The sequence below is a fragment of the Ovis canadensis genome, chromosome 3 (genome assembly GCF_042477335.2).
Source record: "Ovis canadensis isolate MfBH-ARS-UI-01 breed Bighorn chromosome 3, ARS-UI_OviCan_v2, whole genome shotgun sequence".
Taxonomy (NCBI): Eukaryota; Metazoa; Chordata; class Mammalia; order Artiodactyla; family Bovidae; genus Ovis; species Ovis canadensis.
Genome location: NC_091247.1, coordinates 175,570,579 through 175,588,015, shown reverse-complemented (window position 1 = coordinate 175,588,015; position 17,437 = coordinate 175,570,579). Strand labels below are relative to the sequence as shown.

At 40.0% G+C, this 17,437-nt stretch overlaps 1 protein-coding gene across 1 annotated transcript in view; it reads right to left on the bottom strand.

Annotated features, from left to right (window-relative positions):
• Positions 1–16,970, bottom strand: part of SLC17A8 (solute carrier family 17 member 8) — a 39,459-nt gene extending 22,489 nt beyond the window's left edge. Inside the window, exons 1-4 of the mRNA XM_069581052.1 lie at positions 16,542–16,970; positions 10,031–10,283; positions 2,810–2,928; positions 887–1,001 (exon numbers count right to left, since the gene is read on the bottom strand). Coding sequence (XP_069437153.1) covers positions 887–1,001; positions 2,810–2,928; positions 10,031–10,283; positions 16,542–16,642 — 588 coding nt within the window. The 5' untranslated portion in view covers positions 16,643–16,970. The remainder of the gene's footprint in view (positions 1–886; positions 1,002–2,809; positions 2,929–10,030; positions 10,284–16,541) is intronic.
• Between the last annotated feature and the right edge of the window lie 467 nt (positions 16,971–17,437).

The following is a 17,437-nucleotide window of genomic DNA, read 5'->3' as shown; positions in this document are numbered from 1 at the left end:
TATGATGAGGTTCTTTTATTTTGTTTTGTTTTTAAGTTAATTGACCAGGAAAAAACCATAGGCAAGTAACAGTATGAATCATAGTGTGAATATGACAAATGTGACAACGGTTAGAGGTGAATGACTGAGTTTGGGAAACATTTCTCTACATCAGGTGGTAGTAAATTATGGCCTGATGTGGCCCACCATCTGTTTTTGTCCAGCCCTCAAGCAAAGAATGGTTTTTAAATTTTTAAGTGACCAGAAAAAAATTTTTTTAAAGAAGTGCATTTCCTGGCATGTAAAAATCATATGAAATAAAAAATATCAGTGTCCAAAAAGTTTCACTGGAAAGTAGCCATGCCTACACATTTATATATCTCTGGTGCTTTTGTAAACAATGGCAGAGTTGAGAAGTTGCAACAGACCACAGTGAGGCCAGAAAAGTACAAAATATTTACCTTCTGGTTGTATATTATGCTACCCACTTCATCAAGCTAAATCTCTGTGGAAGACTGCACCCCTGGAAATTTACAGGTTTATTAATAAATCCATTTAAATTGTTTTAGTGGAAAGAGCCTTAGTTATGTGAACTGAAGCCTTTGGGCTTCAGTTTCAAAATTTATTAAGCAGAAGTGGTTGGATTAAATTACCTCTAAGATCACTCTTGGCTCATCTGAAATTCTGCACTCTGTGCAATGATCCTTCATTGTGTATAAATTTGGAATCACACATGGAATTTTAATTAAAGTATTCATAATTATAATCATAACCAGAAAGTTCAGATAGCCAGATAAGGTGGGAGATAGGAAAACTGATAAAGGAGGTTTTCTTCAAAAATTAAAATTTCTAAAGGATCATGCTGTCGCCAATAATATCAAAATTTGTTAAGAAAAGAGTCTCTTACCTCCACTAAACCTTGCAAAATCCTGACACACATGACGCAGCCATAATGCGCTCTGGCTGCAGATGGAATCAACATGTTCAAGGTCGATGTTAAGAAGATGGCAGCCCCAAAGACCCTGAGGGACCAAAACACTGTGTTACTGGGCAGGCCCACCATGGACGTGGCACAGTAGTCAAACATCAGGAACAAATCTACCAGTTCATGGAAGATCACTGCATAAACCAATAGAGAAGCAGATGCGTTAGGGTCTGGGGTGTGCCATGCTAGGCTGTCAGGCTGCTTTGATTCCCAAGCCCCAGTCCTTGGGCCAATAATAGGAAGGTTGGGGGCAGCACAGGGGTGTTCTGCCTAGATAAGATCCAGAAGCTTGAGATTGACCTGCATGAAGTAAACTTACTGGAGACCCACCATTCTTCTAGATTCTACCCGAATGATCCATTCTGACTGCTACCTCATGACTTCTGCACATTTGGGTTGTATCTCCTGCTTCCCAGTTCCATCCTCATGTTAGCAGATGGGGATGCCAACTCTCTGAGAAGCCTGCTGTGTCCTGGGACCAGCCAAGCACAGGACAGGTTGGGTACCTGTCTCAGCCCCACAGCTTTCTGCCAAGTACTGTGTGTCTCCTCTTTGCCTGGACAGGAGTGTCCCAGGAAAAGAGAGCAGGCATCATTTTATTTCTTTCTCACACATGCTAATGATGCTTCATATCTTTTATATTCTGGGAAATATTATTATGTGTTATTTCTTTTTAGGGCAGAAGTGTGAATAGTGACTTCAAAGACCATAGGAACCAGGATTTTATCACTTTGTAAGAAGAATACCACAGGCAAGTGACAATAAATAAAGGACACAAATTAGATAAGAACATAAGTAAAATATGAGTCATGCTCATAGAAATGACTTTACATATGGATATGACTTTCAGACTTTTTTTTCTTGATCCATATAACAAAATAAAATTTATATTGCAATCCAACACACACTTATAACACACAGATGTAACCAAAACAATTTCCAAAATACAATTCTAAAATGTGCAATGAGCTAAGATATTTTCTATTCTATTTGATTATCTTTCCTTTTATTTCTCTCTCTTTTTAGAAAAGTAGATATTGGTAAATCACTATTGATTTTATTACCATCTAATGAGTTCTGTTTTAGAGTTTGAAAAATACTGCTTCATAAAATATACACTTCACAAAATCCATATATGTTAAGTCAATTACAATCAGAAATGACCTGGAAATAATTAGTACTCTCCTAGTACACTTCTTTTCTAGTACATATACATATTACACATCTCCCAAGTGGCCATCATATTTTGCTTGAATATTTTTAGTAACAGAGAACTACTGCTCCTTGAGGCAGCTCATTTTTTCTTGGACCTACTTTTATTTGCTCAAACACTTCCTATAGAATCGCAAGGGTATGAAAGACATCTTACAGTCTAGAGACAAGCCCCTCCTGCTCACATGACAAAACCAGTATAGTACAGGATAATATCAACATAGTAAACAGCATCACAGAATGTCACTGGTCAAAGGGAACTCAGACACAATCTAATCCATGTTTCATTTCACAGATGAGGAAATGGCGGTCCAGGGAAAAAGAGGAACTCAGTAGAGGTTACCAAGTGAGTTACCTAGGGTCCAGAAACTGTTGCTCCAGACTCAGATACAGTTGATTTTTTTTTAACTACATAATCAGTTAAAGAATTGCAAGATAGATTAAACAAAAAAGTAAACAAAAAGAGATTAAGAACAGGATCATGTAAGATCAATGTCTGTGAATCATATCTTTAGGAATGACTTCTATCTATCATTCTGCACCCCTAAACTGAGAGCCAGTTGTGAATTGATAAAAGCATACAAAGCCACATTATGATCTATGTAGCACTCACGTTAAATCAATTTATCTTACCTGTTCGCAGCAAATTTATTTGAAATGAAACCACCTGGAATTTGTGTCACAATATAACCCCAGAAAAAAGATCCATGGATAAGGCCCACTGTCTCTGGATCCCAGTTAAATTGTGCTGTCTGGAAATGAGAAATCAGATACACTTGGTTTGTAAGAAAACACTTGCCTGTCATCATTCTCTGATGATCCTATATAATAACCCTACGAAGTCTTTCTTTCCCTCCTTTAAATTCAGCAAATATCTTTTAAATTTTTTAATTTGTATTGGGATATAGCAGATTAACAATGCTGTGATAGTTTCAGGTGAACAGTGAAGGGATATTCTGCAAATATTGATGGGGGGCCTCAATGACAGCAGGGACACAGCAAAGTCCTTGTTGTCATTGAGCCTAACTTCTAGTGAGAGAAAGGAGAGACTATGAACAAGTTAAAAAAAAATGATGAAGGCTAAGAAGAAAATAAAACAACTTGTAAGAAAACAAAAGGTAAATTCTAGGTTTATTGGGTTATTTAGGTACCAGTTTAGTCAGACACTAAGGGAATGACAGTCATGCCTCTCTTTTCTTTATAAAGATAATAAAACCTACTTACCCATAGGATGTCTAGGGATAAATGCCATGAGTATTTCTAGTAGCTTATTCCTCTGCCTAGAGATTTTGCATTTAACGCATTAGTGTAATGCCTGGAGCACAGTGTAGACTCAGTACATGTTAGCAGCTATTGTTGTCGTTATGATGATGACAGTGGCAACAAAACACCCTTACACGACTCCCAAACCGCTGGAGCCTTTCCTCACTCTCTTTCCCAGCAAAGTAACTCACCCTTTTCAGATTTCTCACAAATCTCCCCTCTCTGAGAAAGCTCCTCAGCTGCCCTCAATTGAAGTGGTCATTTTCCCTAGGCCTTGGCCCACAGACCTCTGTTCTTGCAGTCATGGCACCCACCCTGTTCTCAAACTAGCCTGTCACATGTCCATTTCCTACATGAGGTGGCAGGTGACTCTAAGGTGGCAGCTGTGTCCTTTTGACTTTATAACCTCTGTACCTAAAACAAGTGTCTACAACATAGAAGATGCAAGTAAATATTTGCCAAATTAATGAAGGGCTTTGTAAAGCACTGGTATCAAAATCCAAGATGTTCCTGTTATGGAGTAAGAGTTCTTAATTATCAACATAGTACCTTTTATGAATTTTCATCACATTTTGTTTTCCTGTCACAAATTGTCGTGTACTTATTTGCTCATTTATTCAATATGCACCGTGTGCTTCCTGTGTGCCAGGTCAGGTGATAGTATAAACACAAACTCAAGTGTTGCCTTTGCCTTCTAGGAGATCACAGTGCAGGTAATATTGGCTTATGCTCTGCACTGTAGTTCCCATTTTGTAGACTAGGAAGTTGAAGCTCAAGAATAAAATGAACCTAACCATCATTCATTCAAATCAGTTCACCAAATTTTTATTTTATGATACTAAGTGCCACACATTGTACTAGATACTGGGCATATAGCAGTGAACAACGACAGTAATTGTTGTTTTCACAAAGATATCAGTGGGGATGGCAGGAAGTATATACAGGTGTTTACTGTGTTAGATGGTAATCAGTGAGGAAGAAAGAAATATGAACAGAGAAGGGGACAGAAAATGTTGGGCAGGAGTGAAGTAGGGAGATATTTTACATAGAGTGGTCAGGGAAGCTTTCACTGAAGAAATGATTTCTGAGTGAACTCCTAAAGGAAGAAAGGGAGCAAGTGATGCTTTTCCTTATCAGAAGAAATTGCTTTCTAGACAAAGAAATAGCAAGTGCAAAGGCCCTGAGATAAGGATGTGTCTTGTGTGTTAGAGGAATAGCCAGATGTCAGAGGAACTGGAGGGTGATGGATGAGGAAGAGAATAACAGGCATTAAAACAGGAGAAATTCAAGTGATGAAGGGCCTTCTAAGTCACCATAAGGACCTTAACTTTTACTCAAAGAGAGATGGAAGCACTGAGCCAAAGAAGGACATGATTTTAAGTCACTTTCCATGTATTTCCTCTTTACAATACCTAGAGTTAATTACATCATTTTCTATAGAAGAGGAAATTGAGATTAATTTACTTGCCCCAAGTCATAGAACCAGTTGTAAAGAAAGCCAAGACCAAGACCTCTTACCAAAAATCTATATTCTTTCCATTGCTGTGGAGACTTGACTTTCTCACTAAGAAGTAGAGACTAGACTTCCTTGCCTTGAGTCACAGAATGCCCCCACGAAACCAAAGATCCAAGACAGAGGGATCCACTTTATTCAACAACTAACTGTTAATCACATAGTCCCTTGCTCATGTCTTTCCCTCTGACAGAATGGTGCTTCTTTCCATTTGGACAAAGTTACCTGAAGAAAAGTACTTGTCCTTGCCAAGAACTGACTTTCACTATCATTGAGTCCATGAGAATCATAATGGTCCTGTGTATGAATTCTTATAATAAGCCAGGTGCTATGTCATAGATAGTATTAGGCTGAAAAAATGGTCCCCAAAGATACATGCACAAAACCCCCAGAATCTATAGATGCTGTCTTATTTGAGAAAAGGGTTTTGCTGATGTGATAAAGTCAAGGATCTCAAGGTGAGTTTTTCCGGATTATCTAACTGAGCCCTAAATGTGATGACAAGTGTCCTTGTAAGAGAAAGGCAGGGAGAGACATGAGACATAGAGGAAAGAAGGCCATGTGAAGATGGAGGCAGAGACTGGAGTGATGCTGCTACAAGCCAAGGGACGCTCGGAGCCGCCAAAGCTGGAAAAGGCAAAGACAGATTCTCCCTTGGAGCCTTTGGAGGGAGTGTGGCTCCCTCCGAAGTTGACTTGATTCCTGGCCTCCCAGACTATGAGAGACTAAGTTCCCATTGTTTTTAAGCCTCATGTTCATGGCCATCTGTTACAGCAGCTTTAGGAAAGTAATAGAGGTGTTTAATATATTGGTACCAGATTATCTCATTTGATCTGCAACCAGGCCTTTTATTCCCATTTCACAATACAGCAATGAGACTTAGTAAAGAGTTTCTAGAAATGCCAGTTCCTACCTCCCTGCTCACATTTCCTTCTAAGAGGATTCTCCTCCTCCCCTCAGTGCCAAGGGCCTCTCCCCTGTGACTGTGGATGGACACCTGAATAGAGGGAGCCAACGTATAGGCTAGACTCAGCCTACCTGTCTGTCTCTCTCTCTTCTTTCTTTCTCTCTCTAATCTGAATCCAGAGATTCTGGTTAGACAATACTGCCACTTGAAACAAGTTCCATCGGAGTCAGGGCCAGGTAAGTCAGCTCCCCAGCAAGGGAACAGCTTGAGGAACTTTGGCTTTGGAGAGCAGTGAGATACCATGGAAAAGAAAAAACAAAATAAAACAGTCCATGGAGAGACCTGAGAGAATGGAGCCGACTCAGAGAGAAGTAGATGCAAGACCCTGAAAGGCCAGCAAGTTGGAGAGTAAGCTGAGGATTTCCTAGTTCCCGTGAGGTCTGGCTCCACTCTGCCCCTCCTGACTCCTTATCCTCCCCACAGTGCGGTACAGCCTGGATCTCAGTCCCACCTCAGGCTGGCTCCCTCGTCTAGGGCACAGACTGCACAAGCATACACAGCAGATAGCTTTCCACCCTTCACTTTCCTGAGATCCCCTATAGCCCTACAGTCATTTCCTTTTTAACTTGAGCTGGTCTCCCATTTCTATTCTTTGCAACAGCAATCCCTGACCAGGACAGAAGGGCAACTTGCTCAAGGTCCCAGAGCTAATAAACAAGAGAGTCAAGTCTGAAACCAAGTCCGGCAGATTCCAAAGCCCAATTCTTCTTAACCCTACAGGGCTCATGATTCATGAGAAGGAGTTCGGATTTTCCCTGAGGGTAATGAGAACTAATTTCCAAGTTTCTCAAACTTCAGTCATTTATTGTTTACCACATGCCAGACACTGTTCTAAGTGATTCACATGTCTTAAAACTCATAATTATTAAACTAAAAAAATGATTATGATTCACGCATCAACTGAAGCTACCGTTTATACGACTAGCAGAATATATGGCAGTTATTTGCAAGGCCTACCTATTTATACATGGAAATGGAACCCACTCCAATATTCTTGCCTGGAAAATTCCATGGACAGAGGAGCTTGGCAGGCTATACAGTGTATGGGGCTGCAAATAGTCAGACATGACTGAGCAACTGAGCACATACACCTATTCATACTACTTACTTTTCTCCCTCTGTTGAAAATAAAGATTTAAAAATATCTCAGTGCAAAATATCTAGTTTTTCTCCAATAAAGCCAACCAAACAAAATTACCAGCCATTGAGAGGCTTTCTTGATACAATTAGTGAAATCTTTGCCATTGGGTTGAACACATTCAGATGATATCTCAGCTTTGTTCTGTTTGGATAAGTGAGAAATGGCCTGCTATAAATTGGAACTTCTGAAATGCTACTAAACTCTTACTTATGAGGCCAGAGAAAATGATGTGAAGCATATTTTAGATCTTAATCAGTTTCTCTAAGACTCCAGAGGGCAAAACCATAGAAACCAAAGAGCACACACAGCATTGTTCCTTAAGTTTATCAAAATGCCTTTTCCATTTGCCTCAAAGCAAATTCTGTTGACCTAGGCCTATCTTTTCATGCAACAAACAAATGCAAACCAGCATCTCATTTTGTTCCAGGCCTTAGCAGACAAGTTTAATTAGCTGCCTTTCCTCACAAAAGGCTGCCAGAATGCATGTGATACACATCTGAAACCTCATTAATGTCCATCATTCTTTATTTTAAAAATGTATGACATCCCTCTTACACCTCTACTGCCCTCCCTGCCCCTCTCCCCCAAAATAAACAACCAGGATATCCTTTTAAAAACAGATTCAATTGTGGCATAAAAAAGAGAATGGTTAGAAGAATCTCCATGGTACCCTTTTCTTCTGGTAGAATAATCTCTTAGTTAAAAAAGAAAAAGGGTGGGGAAATCTGCAGGCCAACTAAAGACTTCTTTTTAATGAACTGAAATCAAATTTTCACTAACCAATATTTGGCAGAAACTGTTCCAGGTAATGCTGATAGACACAGTGTGAAGGAAAGCATTCTGCAGTTAAGCCCAGGAAATAATGCACACCACAGCCCCCTCTTGGAGATTCTCATGGAACACAGCACAGTACAGGTTCCTAGTTCATATGACACCTTCTTCAAAGCACAGCCTACAGAACAGTGGCGTCCAGACACCAGTTTGGGAAACTCTGATCTAAATGTTTTCCCAAACATGGGTAGGGACTGCAGAACTATTAGAAGTCTCTCTGCAAGAAAGGAACCCTCCTGCACTGTTGGTGGGAATGTAAATTGGTACAGCCATTATGGAGAACAACATGGAGGTTCCTTAACAAACTAAACATAGAGCTACCTTATGACCCTGCAGTCCTACTCCTGGGCATATATGTGTAGAAAAACATGATCTGAAAGGATACATACACCCCATGTTCATGGCAGCAGTCTGCAATAGCCAAGGCGTGTGTGTGTATGTGTGTGTGTGTGTGTGTGTGTGTGTGCGCGCGCGCGCGCGCGCGCGTGCACTTAGTCACTCAGTCATGTCCGACTCTTTGCAACCACATGGACTGTAGGCCACCAGGCTCCTTTGTCAATGAGGATTCTCTAGGCAAGAATACTGGAGTGGGTTACCATGCCCTCCTGCAGGGGACCTTCCCAACCCAGGGATTTAACCCAGGCACTGCAGGCAGATTCTTTACCATCTGAGCCACCACGGAAGCCCCAGCCGAGACATGGAAGCCACCTAAATGTCCATCAACAGAGAAATGGATGAAGAAAATGTGGTACATATACATGATGGAATATTACTCAGCCATTAAGAAGAACGAAATAATGCTACATGCAGCAACAGGGATGGACCAAGAAAGTGTCACACTGAGTGAAGTAAATCAGAGCAGAAAGAGAAGGAGAAATATTTGACATCCCTTATACATGGAATCTTAAAAAAAAAGATACAAATGAACTTACTTACAAAACAGAAAGAGACTCACACTGAGAAAATGAACTTATGGTTGCCAGGGCTCGGGGAGAAGGGGTAGTAAGTACTTTGGAAAGGTCATGTACACAGTGCTAGAAGTCTCTCTGCAAACGGATTTCCACATGAGTCATTCCAGTGTGTGCATTCAACACAATGAAACATATATTGGGTATCCACTGGGAATACATTTTTATTTTATTCTCCTATAATCTCAATATTTCTCAAGGCTTCTCATTTAAGAAACAAATCAGATTTTATCTTTTCAGTGATTCATGAAAACAGTACTGTTTAAGTGACGTCACTATAGGCTTGCTTATGACTACAAGAGCCTTTGAATGGGTGTATGTATCCTTTGAATGGGGCCTTCTGCTTCTATTCATTCCAGTCCTGATCCACTGGATCCATTGGGAGATGACTGGCTGGACAGTGATCATCCTGGAGTATGGATCTGATGGCACCATTTCTCTGCTTAAAGCCCACGCCTGACTCACCTTAGACTTGCCAGGCTCTCCATGACCTAACCTCGCTTTACCTGTTGCCTCCTTCTTTTGATGCTTACCTCATTCTATCCTTTTACCAGGATTCTTAACTAGGTCTGTGGATGGAATCCTGTGGATCTATGAACTTGGATGGGGAAAAATCAGCATATTTATTGCTAGTAACTAATAAAGCAGTATTTCCTATAATTGTGAATGTAGGCAACAAACCCCAGTCATATTATCAAGACTTGTAATTTTATTACTAGAGGAAATTATAAACATGTTTGTATCTCATGATGGCTGTTGCCATTATCTCAAATTATTGTTCATCCTTCAAACACCAAAATTACAGAAATTATTAGACCCATTGCTAGATTTTGTCATCTGATGTGCTCATAAAGAAACCCATATGTTTCTATATCACAAATTCAATTCTTAAATAGTTTGTTATCTGTATTTAAAATAAATGGCTTTCTTTGTGATCCTATATGTTTTTTAAAGTTTCATTTTATTTACTTATTTATTTAAGCTGCACTATGTGGCATGGGGGAGCTTAGATCCCCAACTAGGGATCAAACCCTCATCTCTTGCAGTGGAAGTGCAGAGTCTTAACCACTGGACCACCAGGGTAGTCCCCTATGTGTTTTACTTTAAGAATTTAAAACATTAATACAGCTGTTGCCAAAAGACACTGACATAGACATAGACAGACACTGACCTGAATTTCCGGTTTTCCATCAACATATACAGTACTGTTATTGACCATTTCCACAATGGCAACTCCAAGGTTGCACCGAATCCCAAAGGAAATGCAGAACCCCAGCCCACTCATGACAGCAATGATGTAGCGCTTAGGGACCCCACAGCAGTGGCAGTCACAGAGTGGGGGCCTCTGCCTGGACGTCTGCACTGGCCTCCCTTCTTCATTCAGCTCAATGTTACCTTCTTCCTCATTGGTCCCGTCAATTTTCCTACAGCAGGCAAATGGACAGGGAAGAAAGACCAGGATTACAAAGTTTACTAGGCAAGAAGAAAAAGTGTACCAAGAAAGAAAATGGAAAACCTAGAATAGGATGCATCCTGCATGTTTTAACATCATCATCATCATTACTAAAATAAATTAAAGTGGTTAAAATTTACTGATATTCTGGATATTATGTTGCACCCTTATAGACATTAATTTATTTTAATCTCATAACAGCTACACAAGGTAGATAGTGTTATCTTGTCCATTTATAGACAAAAAACTAAGTCCTCTGAAGTAGGATGCAAGTTCAAGTTCAGAGTTTGTATCCTCAACAATATGCCTAACTGAATATCCTGCTGAAAGAGTATCTATAAACTTCATCCGTGTGACATGACCCAGCTAACTATTATGTTTGACTTTAATTTTAATGTCACTTGAAGCCTGCTAAAAGATATACAGTAAAAAATCAATTAATTTTCAGATTCTTTTTTCTTCTTTTTCTAAGTCTTAATAAAATACTAGGTAAGGAGGTACATTTTCTATCACAGCACAAACCAGTTTGTTGTGTATCCGTTCTTTCTTAAGTGGTTCTAACATGATTCTCTGGCACTTTTTAAACAGAGGGCATGATTTCACATGGAGTCCCATAAATTCAGATTATGGTAGTCTATTGCAGTGAATTTATTCTCTTCTTAAAAAAAAAAAGTAATTGGGCAAACTGAACACTATCTGTCAATAATAAAAGTAGTTGTTTGCATCATCACATGTATCATAACCCTTCTGAAGATGCCTGATTAAGGTCCAAGTCTTTGTAAAAATAAGCAAAGCTTCTGTGTTTTTAAGAGTATCATATTCACTAATAACTAATACAATGTCTAACAGACTACATAGAAGCACAAATAATTTGACCACCAATTCATAGCAGAGATCATCTTAGTAGCTTCTTAGGACTCAAGCAAATGAGGTTAAAGCATATGTGGAGAGAGCATGGAAAGGGAAGCCTGACGTGCTGCAGTCCATGGGGTTGCTAAGAGTCAGACATGACTGAGCAACTGAATTGAACTGAGAGAGAGCAAATGTACTGGATTTAATTCAGCTCATCAAATATTTACTGAGTGCCTACTGTGTGTCAGGCACTATACTGAGTGTAATGGAAGAATAAAGAAAGTGATATGGTTTCTGATCTCCTTCAGCTCTTAGAGGAAGAAAGACACATACACAGTTGTAATTGCTGGATGATGTAGGTTTTCTTGAAATCAAGGTGAAGTACAGTGATAAAACAGGAAAGGAACTTTCAGTCTTAATTTGTGAGGTCAGAATGGTAGCTTAATAAATATGCAAGAATATGGAAGTAATCAGAAGAGAACATCATCAACCTCCCAATGCACTTTTGTAACCTACCTGCGTGTATGCTGATGTATTCTACGTTTTCTTCTATGATTATCTTCCAAGCTTCTAGCTAAGGCCAACCTCTTTCCCTGGGCACTAGATCTCATTGCCTCTCATGTATTCAAGGAAATCCCTATCCACATATTTCATCAATTATTTCTCCTCTCTACTAGAACATTCCTACTGTCTACAAATATGCCCTTTATTTGTCCCACATCAACATTTAAAATAAAAACACTTTCTGTTTCAGCTACCTGCCTATTTCTCACCTTCCTTTTATAAAAAACTCAGAAGTCACTGTCTCACTCCCCTTTGTCCCATTCCCTTGGGACATACTCCAAGCAGGTATACCTCCCAACCTGCCCACCAAAATTGCTCTTCTTGGGCTGTCAATGCCCTCCACATGGTTCAGCTCAGTTCAGTTGCTCAGTAGTGTCCAGCTCTTTGTGACCCCATGGACCGCAGCATGCCAGGCTTCCCTATCCATCACCAACTCCTGGAGCTTGCTCAAACTCATGTCCACTGAGTCAGTGATACCATCCAACCATCTCATCCTCTGTCATCCCCTTCTCCTCCTGCCTTCAATCTTTCCCAGCATCAGGGTCTTTTCCAATGAGTCAATCATGAGTCCACATGGTTCAACCCAAAGGCTCTTTCCAGTCCTCATCTAGTTGACCTGTCAGCAGCACTTGATGCTACTGATTATTCTTTCTTCCTTGATGACTTTGATTCCTTCATGGATACCACAATCACTTCGTGGTCCTTCTAATCCCCTGAATACTCCTTCTGTTTTGTCTCTTAAGCTGAGTTGTTACTTCCTCAACCTGTAAACACTGGGATGCCCAGAGCTCAGTTTATAGATTTCTTTTGTTTTCTGTCTGTACTTTCTAGGTGACCTCACTCATCTCTGGGCTTTAGACACCATGCATATGCTAACAGATTTCAATTTTCATATCTAGATTTATTTGACATCTTTGTAGACACATGATCAGCATCTCAAACCTAACATATCCAAACTGAGTTCCTCTAAAAAAAAAGTTAATTCCTGAAGCTTTTCACATTTCAAGTAATGACAGTTTTGTTCCTTTGGTTGCTCAGAAAAAAAACTCGGGTGACATCCTGGATGCATCTCTTCTCCAATCTCCATCCAATCTATGCATCAGCATTCCTTAGTTTGAATTTTTACTCTTCCATTTACTTAGCTGTGTGACTTTGGCCTAATTAACCTCTCTGAGCTTTCTTCCCAAGTGGCACTAGTGGTAAAAGAATCCACCTGCCAATGCAAGAGATGTAAGAGACATGGGTTCGATTCATGGGTCGGGAAGATCCCCTGGAGGAGGGCATGGCAACTTATTCCAGTATTCTTGCCTGGAGTATCCCATGGACAGGGGAGCCTAGTATGCTGCAGTCTGTGGGGTCACAAAGAGTCAGACACAACTTAGCAACTAAACAACAGCAGCATAGATCATTTAGAACAGAACTTGACACATGTGCCACTATTTTTATTACATTAATCCTCATAACCACTTAATGAGTCCACTCTGCTAGGATGAGCATAAATGCCATTTACTGCCATTTATGTTGATATCTAAGAGTTATTCAGATCATAAGACTCTTTATAATGTGCAGCCCCAGTGGTATCCATGAATTTCTGGCATGAATGAATATAATACTTATCTTATAGAGCTGTGAAAGTGAAAGTGAAGTCGCTCAGTCATCTCCGACTCTTTGCGACCCCATGGACTGAAGCCTACCAGGCTCCCCAGTCCACGGAATTTTCCAGGCAAGAGTACTGGAGTGGGTTGCTATAGAACTGTGGTTAAGATTAAATGAGTTTCTGCCACCAGACAGTTGATTCGTAATGTAATGATTAAGATGGGCACAAAATATCTGGTCTGAAACCCAGCTCCGCCACTTACAAGCTGTGTCACATTGGGCAAATTACTTAACCTCTCTGTGCCTCCGTTTTTTCATACGTAAAACTGTGATTATAATTGGCCCTCCCTCATAGAGTTGTTAATAGAATTAATGGTACCTGGAACATAGTGTCATTACTATCATTTACTACACATAAGCAGTTAGATAACATTCATCATTTAAGCAGAAAAAGACTGTATATCAGTTTCTGGGCATTAATCTCCAAATGGAATGCCTTCTATCTGTTCGAACAGTGGACGATAAGTGAATGCATCATCTTTCTTCCTACATTTCAAAAATATTAATGTACCTTTAGCTGATGAATTGCTCAGCTGCTTCTTATCAATGACTGCTCTCCAGGAAGACTAAGAGTGTCTGGCTGTAATCAGCCCCATGTGTGGACTTCAGGTACTTCGCTATGCATTTACCTCTCCCTTGACCATGAGGAAGACCCCATAGTTCAAAAGCATATAGAAAATTCCATTTAGATGATGATCTCAGTAGTAAACATTATTAGACATCTATGACTTATAGTGATTGCTAAGTTAGAAAGTCGGGATTCTTAACTTCCCAATGTTCCTGCCCCTTACAAAACAGAAAACATTTCTTTATGACGTTTTTCTTACACTGGATCCTGTCGACTGGTTTTATGTAAAAACGCGGGGAGGAAACAACCACTACATACCAGGTTCTGGGCAAAGCATTATATATATATAAAACTATCTTATAGATTTGAGGTTAACACCAAGTGTTAAAACAGCAGAGCTGTTTTTGCTGGAGGAACCCTAATTCTGGAGCTCTGCTCAAAGACCACTAGAGTTGAGGATCAGTTCAGATTGCCAGTCAGCTAATGCGTACTTCTGCCAACAATTTCTCTCTAGGGATCACTGAAAGATGAGGTATGAATTTGGCTTTATTCTAAAACCAATCATTCTATAATTACAACAACAATGATAATATCTAGCATGTATTTAGTGTGCTATCTAGAACTATGATAGCAGGTTTTTTGTTTTTTTTTTTTAATGTTCAGTGAGCCAATTCTCAGAAAACTCTTCAGAGTAATAGACACATAGCTTAATTTGGGGTTGAAGTCACACAACTTGGAAATTACTGATTTTGTTATATCCCTAAAGCAAACCAATCTGGTAAACAAAAGAATATTCAAGTGGATCATTCAATCAAACATAGTAAAATCAGCACTTACGCCTGACAAAAGTGATTAAATTTTAAAAAGCAGCTAAAGTTGAAAAAGAACACTCCTAAGTATTTATCTAAAGCTAAATAATTGTTGGAGATGACTCTTGAGAGTCCCTTGGACTGCAAGGAGATCCAACCAGTCCATTCTAAAGGAGATCAGTCCTGGGTGTTCTTTGGAAGGAATGATGCTAAAGCTGAAACTCCAATACTTTGGCCACCTCATGCGAAGAGTTGACTCATTGGAAAAGACTCTGATGCTGGGAGGGATTGGGGGCAAGAGGAGAAGGGGACGACAGAGGATGATATGGCTGGATGGCATCACCGACTTGATAGACGTGAGTTTGAGAGAACTCCAGGAGTTGGTGATGGACAAGGAGGCCTGGTGTGCTGCAGTTCATGGGGTTGCAAAGACTCGGACACGACTGAGAGACTGAACTGAACTGAACTGAAATAGTTGTCATCACTTGAATATGCCAATTAAGCCACTCTGCTTCCTTTTGCATTTTTAATCAAATGAAACTCCACTGTAAAAAGATGTTACCTGGGAGTGGTCGGCAGAAGAATAAAACACTCTTAAAAGAAAAGGTTATTATAATCATTTCCTGTGTTTAGCTAGTTTATCCTGCTGTCACTGAGGTAGGTTTTCATTTATACATGATAATTCAGTGTAGTTCTGACTGAAACTTTTTGTTTTTAATTACCAGAATAATAATGTGCCCAACCCAGTTCTCTTGCTAAGCTCACCAAAGGGATACAGTGGAAAAATTAACACTGGCAGGAGTCTGTGTATTATAAAATGTAAGAAGTGGAATGAATCTGTGGGCTAGTTTTTAAATTTATGAGAAAACATAGAAAAGTTAAAAGCAGATGCCAAGGGAAATTTTCATTCATCATAATTAGAAATAATGATAAAAATTGTATCAAAGTTATCTTCACATTTATTTACATCAAAGAAATTAAAAGAATCATTTTACGTTGCACATAAGTACTGCTTATTAATTCATTTATAAAACCTAGGAGGGCATTTACTATGTCTATTTTAAAAACCACAAATTAAATATCACATCAATGCATTCATTTATGGCAAATCTCCTTTCAATAATAACATATTTTACTTTAAAAAAAAGATCTATTTTTTTGTTTGGACAAAAACATTCAGTTCAATGACACCACTTAATACTTTCCCATTTAATCATGTAAGATTTTCTGCTTTAAATACTAATTTTTAAAGTTACTTTCTTCATATTATTGTGCAATAATCCTTCTCTTTGAAAACTACACATTCAAGAACCACTTCATACAGTTTATATTACAAGCTATACAATTTGAAAATACCTAATTTTCATCTGCAGTGAAAAATTCTTAAAAATTGTTTCAACTCAAAGCATAACCATGCAAAGTGGTTCCTGGTTTTGTTGTTACTATTGAATTAACATAAAGTGTTACAGCCCCAAATATTTTCTAATTCAATGCCAAACACACAACTTGCAATATTACCGTGTCCAGTAAGTGCTAATCTTGCTGCATAAACGGAGTGCTTGTCTTGGTGTTTTCCTAATTCAACATATCCTTTTGATGCATCTTTTTTTCCTCCAGGTGTAGTCTGTTGGAGCTGGAAGGGGCTCCAGAAGCCCTTTATTCTGACCCTCCCACTCCTTTTTAAAATGTAGCTTTAAAAACATGAGACAAATTCTTTCAAACACCAGCAGCAATGTGAAGCTACTCTGAAATAAATCTAAAGTTTGCATTCAGACTTTACCTTTGTAAAATCCCCAACGAATCTCCCACAGCGTTCTTCACTCCCTCCTTTCCAGGTTTCAAAATTTTTTCTTTGAAGGTATCGAATGCTTTAAAAGGCATTGTGAGACGGGGGTACCTCCAAGCCTTCAACAGTCAGTCTCAGGAACACTCATCGCTTCATTTCCAGCATGGGGATAGCTCTGCTTTCCTCGATGAACACCTGGAAGTCAGTTCTCAGGGAGGTGACTATTTAAAATCAAAAAGGCATGAAACCCAGCCCAGATCTTTCCAGATGAGATACAACACCCGCCCCCCCAAACAGGAGAGGCCAGATGATCTGTGAATGGGAATTCAGCCCCTCTCAGCTCCCAGCTCAGCAGCAGCCTGTGGTGCTGTCTCAGGCAGCCACTCTCAGGCTGAGCGCAGCCTGGCTCCCTCCTTGGGCTGCAGCTGGAGAAGCTAAAGGGGGCTCCAGCCCACGAAGTGTCCTGTGACCAGCGAAACCCTCTGCAGCCTATCTCCAGCCCCTCCTGCTGTTTCTGACCACATTCCCCTCCTGCCTCACTCAGCTCAGCTGTGGCTTTCACTGAGGGATCCTTTCCAAGGTGATGCCATAGTAACCGGCACAATACCTGTCCCTTGGCCGCTGGGCTTATTAATGGGCTCTCAGCCAGAGCAAGCACCCAGGGCGAAGTGTGTTAAACACCCACAAGTCCTCTGCTTTTCTGAAGTCTGGCCCCCAAGACAGGCTCTCAGCCACTGCATTAGGGCCTTTTATGCCTCTCTTGGGAGGGTTAGACACCGGTACGGATGTGGTCCTTGGAGGAACATTTGCACTTGAGGAGGCTAAACGCAAAACCCAAGCCATGTGCCTCTGGGAGGGCATTTGTCTGATCAACAGAGCAGGCTCACTCA